Source organism: Hemitrygon akajei, chromosome 2, assembly GCF_048418815.1.
Source record: "Hemitrygon akajei chromosome 2, sHemAka1.3, whole genome shotgun sequence".
Classification (NCBI taxonomy): domain Eukaryota; kingdom Metazoa; phylum Chordata; class Chondrichthyes; order Myliobatiformes; family Dasyatidae; genus Hemitrygon; species Hemitrygon akajei.
Window position 1 is genome coordinate 18,565,973 of NC_133125.1, and position 13,687 is coordinate 18,579,659.

General features: G+C 37.4%; 1 protein-coding gene across 6 annotated transcripts in view; it reads left to right on the forward strand.

The window, feature by feature from the left end:
- pam (peptidylglycine alpha-amidating monooxygenase) overlaps nucleotides 1–13,687 on the forward strand; it is a 163,907-nt gene that overhangs the window by 69,082 nt on the left and 81,138 nt on the right. For all 6 annotated transcript variants that reach the window (XM_073067895.1, XM_073067932.1, XM_073067924.1 and 3 more), the window contains exons 5-8: nucleotides 1,926–2,013; nucleotides 9,639–9,730; nucleotides 12,567–12,650; nucleotides 13,487–13,535. In XM_073067895.1, the coding sequence (XP_072923996.1) occupies nucleotides 1,926–2,013; nucleotides 9,639–9,730; nucleotides 12,567–12,650; nucleotides 13,487–13,535 (313 nt within the window). The remainder of the gene's footprint in view (nucleotides 1–1,925; nucleotides 2,014–9,638; nucleotides 9,731–12,566; nucleotides 12,651–13,486; nucleotides 13,536–13,687) is intronic.

Sequence of the window (13,687 nt, forward strand, 5' to 3'; positions counted from 1 at the left end):
TCAGCATAAGATCTTGATAAGAAACTTGTCTGGCACATCTAAATTTGTCAGGTGAATTTATTTAAATTTCAGTCTTGGTGGGCAGAATAAGATAGATGGTTGCAACAAAGCAACACACACAAAATGCTGGAGGAACTAAGCAGGCCTGGAAGCATCTATGGGAAAGAGTATAGTTAATGTTTTGTGCTGAGACCCTTCATCATGTCTGGAGAAGGGTCTCAGCCTGAAATGTTGACTATAATTTTGTGTGTTCTGTGTGTGTTGCTTGGATTTCCAGCATCTGCAGATTTTCTTTTGTTTGTGCTTGCAACAAAAATCATTTCATTTGAAATACATTTTAACAAGCAATTTTAAGGCATATTTCAAAGTTTACTAATTAAGCATGTTAGAGTATTTTCTGGACTTGGTGTATAGCAAAACATTAACTTAAGCGAGCAATGATCAGATCTGAATATGGACTGTAGATTAAATTTAAAATGCAGCTCTGGACAATGGGTTCCTAAGAGCCACGAACCACAGTTAACTGGAAGACCAGGCAATACTGATTTAAAATTCATTTGGGTGTCTGCAGTGTGGGTGCAAAGAAGAAGGTGTGAGAGTTGTATGTAATTCAAAGGAAAGCATTGTAGATGTATTGTAATTATAGAATTGTCCTTTCGTTTTTAGCATTTTTAATGTCATGTAAGGTTGGGTCTGGCAGGCCTCTTCCTTCAGAAAGGGTGGTGCCTCCTCTGCCTCATCTTGATGAATAAAGAGACTATTTTATATTTGCCGGCTATTTCTCTCTAGTGACTTTGTTCACATGACAACAAAGCAAAAAGTTTTTGTTTATGCCACAGTCTTCAGAATTCTGCTAAGGGAAACATTTTTTGCTCATTGAGCTGCTTGCCATGAAGATTTACTACTTGTTCTAATGTTGGCATTGCTCATGAGATTGGGTTGGCTCTGATCACCTTTGCAGCTCTTTGTTCAGTGTTTTAAATGATAACGTGAGTCTAACTTGCAGTTTCAGGCAAAGTGTATAAACAATTCACAGGCATATACAGTACTTCCAGGAAAAACAAGAAAAAATTGTGAATTCTTGTGTGTCTCACGAGATGTGTTCTTGGTTACGTTTCAGATTTCCAGCATCTTCTGTCTTTTGGATATAGGCTGACATTGCATTAGTAAAATGATGGAATGCTATACTTCTGGAAAAGATATTAAACTTCTTATATTTTGTGGTATTGGCTTGGTGACTGAGCCAACACTTGTCCTCAGAACTATTAGTAGAATAGATGGTTGCTATTTGTGGGACGTGGCTTTTCCATTACTTATCTACATCATGACAGTGACTATGCTTAATGCTTCCTGAATGCTGCTGAGTGTTTGAAATGTACTGAGAGTAATAAAGAAAAAATGCAAAAAAAGTTTTCTTTATTCATTCTATAATGTTAAGTTGAAAATAATAGCATATACATAAATATTCCAGACTCTCTTTTTGTTATGGATTTTTAGTTATGGAACAAGTTGAAGGAGACGGATTAAGGTTTAAGCTGAGTTTTAAGACAATAAGGTCAGCAAATGAATAAATAAGCCACTGATTAAGACCCTTGACAAATTTGGCAAAAGTTCAAAGTAAATTTATTATCAAAGTACTGTACAGATATGTCACCATATACAATCCTGAGATTCATTTTTTGCGGGCATACTCTATAATAAAATAATGATAATACAGAATCAATGAAAGATGAAAAAGGAACATTGTAAAACTACACATGAAGATTTGTTGCATGTTTTATTTACTTCTACTATTTTTACTTGAATATTTCAAGTGCTTTCTGAACAGCGGAGTCCAGTTGGAAGGTACTGTGCTCAATACTGCTGGAATGTATAATGTGACAAAGACTATGCAACATTAAAATTATTTCAATTTCATTTTGCAGTTGACTTTAAACCTCATGCAAACATGGACACTGCCCATCACATGTTACTGTTTGGATGCAGCTTGCCAGCCACTAATGAGGAGTTCTGGTAAAAATTCTGATTTGTATTTTCTATATATATTTTTGAAATAGTGAATTTGCTTCATAATTGATTAATCATTGCCTTAACTCAGTATAAGGTTATCATCCAGGACTTCTGTAGTCCCACACTAAATAAATTGTGTTTTTTATTGTTTGATATTGTACATGGATTCTCTAATCATCATAACACAAACATGGCCTAATAAAATAAGATCTATGGGAGAATACTGCATCTATTAAATCAGACCATACTATAAAATCTGAAATGAAATGCAGTAGTTTTAGAAATTTCAACTGAGATTGCATAGGTTAATTTGTCAGCTGATTATTTTGTTTCTGGAAGTTGTTCAGTTACAGATAGAGCTACATATTTAATTACTGATTGGATCTGATATTTTAGCAGTGGTTATTTAAAATTCATCTTGGAAGAAAATCCCTCACAATATTGTTAGAAAATCATTCTATATTCTGACGATGTTCAATTATATTATAGGGAGGTACAATAAACATTGACGGGGTATTTCCCTGCTAGCAATCACATTATGATACAGAGATTTTTTCAAAATATCTTTTTTTCTCAATGTGATAATATATACATAGTCTTGTTTTTTACTGATTGCAGTAACTCAAATCTTTTCCCATAGAGCTTATTTTTTCCAGTTTACAGTCTCTCTGATATTCTGTGTAAGATAGATACTTCAATGATCCCAAAGGAAATTACTGTCTCACGGTAGCATTAGAAGTGCACAGATATACAAATATGAGAAGAGAAGTAAGAAAGAATAAAAAACAAGTTACCTTAAAAGTTTTACAAGTCAAAGATTACAAGGTCACTTCACCAGCTATAGGTTGATTTATTATAAAGCCTTATGGCTGAGGGTAAGAAGGGCCTCATAGCGCTCTTTGGAGCAGCACAGTTGTCTTAGTCTATTACTAAAAGTTCTCCTTTGTTCAGCCAAGGTGTCATGCAGAGGGTGAGAAACATTGTCCAGAATTGCCAGGATTTTCCATAGCGTCCACAGCCTCCAGTGAGTCCAGATTGACTCCTGTAACAGAGCCAACTTTTCTAATTAGTTTTTTGAGCCTTCTGACATCACTTGTATTGATGCCATTGCCCCAGCACACCAGTGCATAGAAGATTGTACTGGTGACAACAGACTGTGAAGAAGGGGCCTGCATACTCCAAAGGACCTGCATCTCCTCAGGAAGTAGAGGTGACTCTGGCCCTCCTTGTACACAGCTCCTGTGTTGGTCCTGTCGTCTAGGTGCACCCATAGGTATTTGTAGGTCCTCACCACATCCTCACCATCAATAGTAATGGGGAGCAGTGCAGGCTTGGTCTTCCTAAAGTCCATCACCATCTCCTTTGTCTTACTGAGTTTGAGCTGCAGATGATTCCAGCTTGCACCATGCAACAGTGTCCTCCAGCAGGGCGATCCAAAGACGGTCACAATTGTTCCCAAGCAAGTCTGAACTGTGTGAATTTTCAAGGAGCTTCCATTAAAATAGCAGCTTTATTGCTGAAGACAATGTTAGCAAAAACATCTAGGTTCATTAAAAAAAACTTGAAAATATAGGACTAGTTTAATTTTAGTCTCATCAAAGATGCCAATATATATAGTCATAGTAATTGATTCAGCACCAAGAGAAAACAAAATGGTAGCAATTGACAGCTGAGTTATAGTCACTGGTATGGTCAATTATAGTTGATTTGTTTTTCAGTGCAATAAAGCCCATCAATTTTCCTGTAATTATTGAGGGCAACAATTATGTGGAAATTGTGGTATATGAACGTGCCATTGCATAAGTAGTAAGAGTACACAAAATTCCAGTAGTAGTTGGAGAGAAGCATGTTTAATTTTTCAAATGGCAAACATAAGTATTTTTTAAAAAGATGTATGCACAATGACAGACTTATTTTTCCTAGTCAGGTCATTAGTGAGTTACTCCTGTCCTTGTTGCATTTTTCCAGCATTATGGACTCAGATGGAACTGTGCATTTGATTGGAAGAATACATTTTGTGGAGGTGTTTCAAAGATTGTATTGGAAAACTTGCTTCAAATTATAATTAATACTTTATTTTGTTACGGCATCAGTGAGTAGTGTCGGATGAATATAACAAGCAAGTCCAGTTTAGGCATGAGCAGCAGTAGAATGTTGTATGAATGTAGATAATAATTGGACCTGAACTTCTCTTCTTCAGAGCAAGGAAGAACTTACTGCTGCGGGCAAATGACAACAATTTCTTTGCCATTGGCTTAATTTGTATTGGTGCCACACAATGAATGAAGAGAGCTCAGAGTGAAGTGTCAAGTCAAGTTCATTGACATTTAGCTGAGTGAGTGAGGCCTGCATTGGCCAGGGTTGACCATGGATGTTGTGTCCAAGCTATCTAGCTACGCAATCCTGGGCAGTACGATATGGAGAGCAAGCTGTTGCCCATGTAGCAAGCTCCCCCTCTCCATGCATCTTATGAACCCAAAGGAACAACAGAAACCAATACAATTTGACACCAGCAGCATTGCAGGAGTTGCCGGTCAGTGTTGAACTCAATGTAGGATTGTCTTCGGGACTCCTGCTCTGCATTTTTGCCTCAGGCTTTACTCCCGAAGCCTTCCCCATGAGTGGGTATAGCCGCAAGGCAGTGTAAGTTTGAGATCAGAGTTTTCCTTCTCCTAGATGAGCTGCCAACCACACTTGATGAGCCCCATCTGCCCAAAGCAACTGGTTTTAAGGTGCCAGTTACCTGCTTTTGCCCCTTCTCCGAGCCAGGGAGTAAAGCACTGTAGTACACATAACACACAATAACTTAGGAAAGTAAGAATTAAATCTGCAAATGAGTTGCACACAGATAAAATAATTCAATATTGTAGAATACAGTACAAATTATCTGGTGACACTTCAAATGCGATGCCGCAGGGAGCTCAGAGCCTAATAGCCTGGAGGAAGAAGCTGTTGCCCATCCTGACTGGTTTTATTTTTATGCATTTATGCATTATCTTTATGCAGAGCAAACAGCATTATGAAGGACCCCACATAGTTACAGACTATGTAACAGTTTCTTCCCCCGAGCTATCAGACTCCTCAATACCCAGAGCCTGGACTGACACCTTACTGCCCTGTTGTCTTGTTTATTATTTACTGTAAGGCCTGCACTGTTTTGTGCTCTTTATGCAGTCTTGGGTAGGTCTGTAGTCCAGTGTAGTTTTTTCTGTGTTGTTTTTTACGTCGTTCAGTCTAGTTTTTGTACTGTGTCATGTAACACCATGGTCTTGAGAAATGTCTCATTTTTACTATGTACTGTACCAGCAGTTATGGTCAAAATGACAATAAAAAGTGACTTGTCTTGACTGGGAGTCTCTGGCCTGATGGTAGATGTCAGAGAAGATGCTGGATGGATGGGTCCTTCATGAAAAATTGCCCAGCATAAATATGAATCAATATTTGGAATAGCATACCTTTGAATCTTTCAAATAATGTTGTGATATGAATTCTTTCGCTATATAAAACCATAACAGCTCGCGCTCATAATTACACCCACCCACACCATCCACCACTACATTGTACTAGTTACCTCATTATTCCGATGTCATTAGTTATGCTATCTTTTCAATAAACATTCACACATTTTGTACTATTATATGCAAAGAAAGCACCACAACATCTTTATAAAAAAGTTCTGTGTGTTTTGAGCTGTACCGATGAATGTCAATGAAGGTATCAATCAGAAAACGAGATTTACAAAGAGAACACTTCAGCAAACTTAATTCTGAATTTAGTCTGTGCAACTGTTTAACCTTATGCCCCTACATCTCCTTCATTTTTCCAATACTTGAGGTTAGGGTGGGACGGGGTTGTGTTGGTGCTGGCAGTAAAAGAAGATGCTGGAAGCAGTACCAAACAACTAAAAGTAACGTGCCGACTTGGGAAAGGCAAGGCAAGGTTAATTGTATAGCACTTTTCAAACACAAGGCAGTTCAAAGCACTTTACATAAAACAAGATATAAAAATCATATGAAGAAGGGTTTCGGCCTGAAACGTCGTCACTACCTCCTCCCATAGATGCTGTCTGGCCTGCTGAGTTCTGCCAGCATGTTGTGTTTTTATATAAAAACCATACCTCAGATTTCAGACAATATAAAGAGAATAAAATCACACAAAAATGAAGAAATGAAAGTTCCATTGCAGGAGATTCTAACTAAACACTACAGAAAAGTTTTAAGCCTTGATTTAAAAGAGCTTAAAGTTAGAGGCAGACTTCTGATCCTCTGGAAGATATGTGGAACATAGTTACTAAAAGCTGCTTCACCATGTTTAGTTTTCACCCTGAGTGTACAGTAAGCAGACCTGCCCCCGACAACCTGAGAGCTTGGGAAGGCTCATAATGCAGCAAGAAGTTGGAGATGTATTTTGGCTCTGGACCAGGGGTGTCAAACTCATTTTAGGTCACGGGCCGGATTGAGCAAAATGCAGCTTCATGCGGGCCGGATCAGTCGGACACGTGTGAACGCAGCTTTCGTTGCCTCTGTTTTTTCAGCCTGCTCTCATGTGTCTCAGTCTCTGCTATAACTACAAAGTGTCTCACTTTACAAATTCCGTTTCTTATGAAGAAGACTGCCGAATAAACACTAAAAACCCTGAAAACCTGGTACCTGAATAAACTCAGCATTAGCCATATCATACACCATAGGCGCTTCGATTACTGGGGCCAGCTTTAATAGTAATTAGATATTATCTCGCGGGCCAAAGATAATTCCACCGCAGGCCGGATTTGGCCCGCGGGCCTTGAGTTTGACATATATGCTCTAGACCGTTCAGTGCTTTATAAACCTGTAGTAATATTTTAAAGTCAATCCTCTGATGCCAGTGGAGAGATCTGAGAATTGTATGAACTTCTTCCCGAGCTGTCCTAGCACCTTTTCAACACTAGGAAGATTGCCTAGCTGCACATGGAGGTCAGGATAAATCCCCGTCACTCTACTCTTCCAGCAAACTGTTGGAAATGTCTCCTCACTGTTATCAAGTGGCATTTATCAGTTATCTCTTCACAGAGACTCAGCTTTGATTTCTGTTCAGCCCATTTGGTTTTATCCCAATGGACAAACCACCTGAACTTCAGAATTGAGGTCAGAGTGAATATCATTAAAAACTCAACTCTTCACATCAGAAGCATTAAAATTAAAGTTGATCGGGGTGGTAAACCAAATATAGAAATATTTAACACTCCAGAGCTGACGAGGTACAGATTTAGAAGAAGAAGGTGAGGTTCCCACTCACACTTTACCTGCAGGTATGGATTATGCTCATGTGCACACAGTAACAATTCATTAGCTGATCAGTGAGCCTAACTGCAGTTGTAGGGAAGATCCTGGAAAATATTGTGGAGCGAGGACGATTGATCACCTGGAATGATTAATATGGGCTTTGTCGAGGGTAGATCTTGTCTGGCCCATTTGACTGAATTATTTGAAGAGATAACCAAGATGAGGACAGGGCTGTACATGTGGTTTGCATGTACTTTGGTGTTGCCTTTGACAAGGTTCCACATGCCAAAAGATGAGTTTCCATGGGAGCCTGGGCAAGTTGGTAAACTGGATCCAGAATTAGCTTGATGATAAGAGATGATTGTTTTTGCAGTTGGATGCCTGTGACTAGTGGTGTCCCACAAGCAACAGTGCTTGGATCATTGCTATTTGTAATACATAAGTGAGTGAGTTGAATGTGGATATGGATGTCATGATTTCCAGGGTTGGAGGATTTGTTGATAGCCTGAAAGGTAGCTGTAGCATGCAGAAGATGTCAATGTTTTGCTGAAATGGCAAATAACACCTAATCCAGATAACTTTAACTGTAAAGTGCTGCATTTTGGCAGTATCATACGCATGTGGGTAGAGCTACAGAAAATGTAGTTCAGTACTGATGAGCAGATGTTATTGTGCATAAAATAACCAAATTGAGCATTTTGAATAAGCTTAAGGTTCTTAATGAATTCAACAGGAAGGAACGGATTAAACAAAAATATATAAGACCATTTGTGTTGTCAGGATCTAAAACATCACATCCATTTAGCTATTTTGAATTCTATTTTATACTTAAGGGTCTGAACCTGTTTTGAGACAAACAGGTATTCTGTTTCAGTAGAATTGATTGAAGTATAATAAAAGGTGGATTCCATTTAGTTGTGCCATTGGTTAATTGGGACAGCTGCTTATTTGGGACAACTCTTAAAGAACAAAAGCTAATTGATAAAATGGCTGTGATTCCCTTCATTTATTTGCCACTTAACTGGGCGAGGAGACTGGTGCTGAACAGTTTCTACCTAGCGACAGTCGTGGGCATTTGACATTACACCATGCTTAGAGCAAACAGTTTTTAAATAGCATTAATTGCGTGCGTTTGCGTTCAAAAAGCAGTGATTTTTGTGACTGGTAGTTGGTGAGAATTAAGCAGTAAGACAATTCAGAATTGTTTTGCTCACTGCGATTTCAAGTATTCAGGCTTGCAGATGGCAGAGGTGGCCATGAGTGAAAATTTGAAATATTGTGGAAATTAGTAGCTCGTGTTGGCTATCTGGAAGTTTGGTTGATGAAGTTAAGACATAAGAGTTTGAAGGTATCAACAATCATCTTAAATGTTACAATGAAAATGAAGATTTAGAAGATAGAGTCAGTGAAAACATTGTATAAAGGCAACCCATGATCTACATTAGGTCTGCACTGATTTTGTTTATTCACAGTCGATCAAAAGAACAGGGCCATGTACATTAGGTGAAGTCTTCTGTTGATAACTATGCAGTTTTATAATACTGTATGGTATTGGTAATGTTCTAATTTGTACTGTATTTCATTTAAATACATGTTACTCAGTTAAGCAGTAGTTTGCTTTCTTTTTAAATACCGGTACCTTTTTTAATTATTTCCATGAACCTCCAGTTGATTGGGACTGCCTCTTAATTGGGCCAAAACGTGCTGGTCCCAATGTGTCCCAATTAACTGGAATCCACTATACTTCAATCAAATACAAAGATCCTCTCTTTTGAAGAGGGTCATGCAAACAGACTGATTGACTTTCAGTTCAGTGTCTCAGATGAGTGACAGTACCTTTGACAAGTGTTTTTACTTTATTGCAGTGAAGAACTAATGCTACAGAAATGCATGAAATTAATCTTCTGATTCAGGTGGAACACAGCTGTTCGGAAAATTAAAAGAAAATCATGCTAAAATCTGTTGAAGCTCTGCTCAGATTACAGCTTAAATACAATGCCAAATTTTCTTCATAATATGGAGAGGATCTTAGCCCTGCAGTCAACAGAGAAAGGTTTCAGAGATGGGTTATGTTCTTGAACAGCCTCTGATTCAATAAGTTTGAGGCAGGTCAACAATAGAATTTTTTTTTGATAACTGTAGAAACAATTTTATTGGAATTGCAGTTCATCAATTTAGATTGCTATTCAGGATATTACATTCCAATAATTGTTTAGAAATTGAGTCTGTCTTTTGTAATTATCTTAAATTGTGTGAAGTAAATACATCGTGGAATGAGGAATTGTCATCTGAACAATTGCTTTGCAAGACTTTACACATAATGGGAGCTTAGCTATTAAAGCTACAATTATATTACTTGGTTTTCAGGGACTGTGGCAGCAGGCTTGGAACTTGTTTACAAAGTGCTGAAATTATGTATGCGTGGGCTAGAAATGCTCCCCCCACACAGTTACCTGAAGGTAAGTAACTTTAAATTTAGTGTTTATTATGCAGATTTAATGCCTTCAAGCATCTTTTCTACCATGTCCTGTATGCCCTTTGTATGTGGCTCCTTGGTTACAGATTACATAAGTATAGGGCTGACTTCAAGTACATAACAACTTTTCTTGATACCCAACTCTAAGACTCCAAGTTTCTTCTGACCCCTATACTAGTTCCTTTCAGTTATACTGCTCGTCTGATTTTTTTTTTGTAGTTGGATGAATGCCACAAAGAAAAAAGCTTATACCTGATGTATATTTTATAGAGACCTTCTTGTTCTCGGCTTTTCTAAGTCAATTTCACAGCCAAATAAATATTGTAGGTATACATTCAGTGAATAAATCAAAAGGCAAAATTATACAGTATCACACTCCACACCCACTGCATGAGTTTGAGCCTTGAAAATATTTTTAAATTGTTGAAAGGATAATCATTGGCCAGAACACCAGGAGGATTTTCTTGCTCATTAGCTGTTGAAATGGAATATTTCACACCCACCTGAACAAGCAGATAGACATTGGTTCACTTCCATGCAAAAAAAGCAATAGCTTATTGCTGCATTGAAGTATCAGTGTAGATTATGTACTCAATTTGTTAGAGTGCTGCTTTTACAATCGATACTCTGACAGCTGAGAGTAATACCAAGGAAACAAGCAACACTGCAGTTGAACACTTTGATTAATGAATCCCTTGTATGGTATCTTTGCTGCTGAATCCAGTACTCTGCTGGATTACGAGTATTTAGGCTTTACACAATTTTCAATAAGAAAATGTCATGTCATCTGGAGTTGATGGAGGGTGCTGGCTGCATTGCAAATTGGCACCTTTACAGAACACACCATAGTCCCAATGCCAAAGTACAGATATGAGATTCAAAATGGATAAAGGCTTTTGGGGCATAAAAGAACAAATAATAATTTGCCCTGGTTACCCATCCTTGATGTTTTAAAAATTAAAGGAGGATACAACACAGAGGCAGCCACATGAACAATCAAGCCTCAGCCTGCTTATTGAAAGAGTTATCACTTATCCCTCCTTTGTTCTTTCCTCACATACCTTTTTAAGTCTTCTCTTTCTGAAGTGTGTATATAATTTCCTTTTGAAAGTTACCTTTAAACTTGCTTTTACTACGCTTTCAGGTGTTCCAGATCATAACTTATATTTTAAAAAATCTTATTTTCTTGCTGGTTGCCCTCCCATTTATCATTAGTCTAAATCCTCTGGCTAGGAACCTTCCTTTCAATAGAGACGGTCTCTCTAAACTTAGGAAATCCCCTCATAATTTTAAACACCTCTGTTAAGGTTTGAAACTCTGTTTGAAACTTTTATGTTGTAAGAAGAACAGTTGGTTGCAATAGTCTCAGCACATAACTAAATTCTCTCACCCTTCATATCATCATAATAAATCTCTTCTGTATTTTCTTCATGGGCACCCTTGGGGATATATTTTAATCATTTCCTTTGTTTACAGGATTTTCATTATCTTTTAAGTAAATATATTAAGTTGTTAAAATGCTTATGTGTTTTTATCTGATGTTATAATATGGGATTGCTCTTGAAAAAGTAATTTTCTGCACAAGTGTGAATGTCATTTTCTCTCTACAGAAATATCCTTTCCAACACAAGTTTTCCATAAGCATTTGCAGCTGTAAATCAAGGAATGAAGTGTGTGTTTCTAGATTCGTACATTTCATGTAGTGTTTTTCTCTTTGAAGATATGAAGCAAGTTATGAAGACAAGTAAAATACTGTGAATGTGGAGATTCAAATTAAGAACAAAAATGCTGGAAGTACTGAGTGGAAATAGAAGCAGAATGAACAATTCAGATGCATAAAGTTTTGTCAGAACAGTGCTGAAAATGTATAAGGCCAAATCATATAAAGCAGGGGTTCTCAGACTGGGTCCTTGCTAAATGGTATTGGTCCATGGTGTAAAAAAACGTTTGGGAAACCCTGATTTAAAGCGTGGCGTAAATCTAAATTTCTGGCCAATTAGTAGCTAACGGAATTAAAGACTACCCAAAGAAATTGAGCTCCTTGACACTTACAGGTCTTAATGCAAGCATTTCTTACTCATGTACAACAATGTGTCTGAAAAGTTGTAAAAAATTTTCTAATTTCTTTGTTGCTGCCATTGATAGTTTTATAATCTATGAAGGTCTGATATAAAGTTACATTTCTCTTTATTAGTAATTGGGGTGGTTAAGAATATGTCGGTGTGTTGGCCTTCATTAGTTGGGGGATTGAGTTCAAGGATCACAAGGTAATGTTGCATCTCTATAAAACTCGGTTAGACCGCACTTGGAACATTGTGTTCATTTCTACTAGGAAGGTTGTGGAAGCTTCAGAGAGGGGGCAGAGGAGATCTACCAGGATGTTGTCTGGTTAGAGAGGCAACACCTTATGTGTATAGGTTGAGCATTTATCTTTGGAGTGAAGATAGATGAGATGTGACTTGAAAGAGCTGTACAATATGGTAAGAGGTATAGATAGACTGGACAGACAGAGACTTTGTCCCAGAGCAGAAATGGCCACTATAAAGGGACATAATTTTAAGGTGTTTTGAGGAAAGTGTTGGAAGGGATGCCAAGGGTAGTTTTTTTTTTCAGAGTTAGTAAGTGCATGGAACACGCTGCCAGGGGTGGTGGTAGAGACAGATACATTAGAAACATTTAAGGACTCTTGGATAGGTACATGTATGAAAGAGAAAAGGAGGGCTATGTGGGAACGGGGGGGGGGGTTAGATTGATCTTGGAGTAGGTTAAAGGGCTAAACACTTCTGTTCTGATCAGACTTTCATATTTCTGCATTCTAGGTGTTGGATTTAGAGTTGGTGGAAATACAGGTATTAACTACATAGTTCTTCAGGTTCATTATGGAGATGTGACTGCATTTAGAGGTAAGAGATTCCAGTGAATAGAGTCATGTTTTGTCATTAGCACTTGCAAATCATTCTGACATTCATCTCCTTTCCTATGTAAAGAATGAATAGATATCCTGTCTGTGTACCTGTGTTTCAAAAAATTATTATGAATAGTGTCTGGAACATTTGAAAAGAGAACGTACAATAGATAATCACTGACCATGCAATGGATATGCCATGTCCCTCTTGGTTATTCCAACAGCACATCAGCAAACACAAATCATTGCTGATGCTTTAAATCTAAAGTAGGAATATTGCTCTTACTCACTAGATCAGTTTGTATTTGTTAACATTTCAGGTTGATAGCCTTTCATTAGAATTGATGGATTTTAAAATATCAATACAATCAAACGCTGCTGATCTGTTAACTGATTGTTCGGCATTACCAGTTTGCTATACTCCCATGCTTTCCTGAAATTTGCTGGTACTTTGATCCCCCTTTAAACTTGGCAGATTTTCTATACATCCATTATGCTAAAAAATGTTAATTGTAAATGTGTTGGAGCATTATAATCTAGAAAAATTGGTCAGTCTAGCACTTCCAAGGGAAATTGAGATAGAACAACTTTAGGGCAACTGGTTGTTTTGTATTAGTAGACTAAATATTGAAGTCTAATGTTGGGCACAGTCAAAGTTGAAAAATGAAAAGCAATTTTTGTCATGTTACTGGTGAACCATATTTCTAACCACATAAAGTAACTGAACCACCACTTCAATCTGTTTCATATTTTGTTTGTCATGTTTTAGCATTGTAACTATTTGAATATAATTTTAACTTGTTTAAGCTTTAAATACATACATTTTTATTTCAGATAACCACAAAGATTGCTCAGGTGTAACATTACAGATGACATTTCTTACGTAAGTATCCAGACTTGAGCTCAATGCTTGGATAACTTTACTGTTCTCCTGTTAAAGAGTAGGATTGAAATGCTGAATTGTTTTCAGAAAAAAAAATCTATCTTCTAAGGCCAACTTATAAGTTAAAACCCTGGAAATAAAATTCTCCCCTC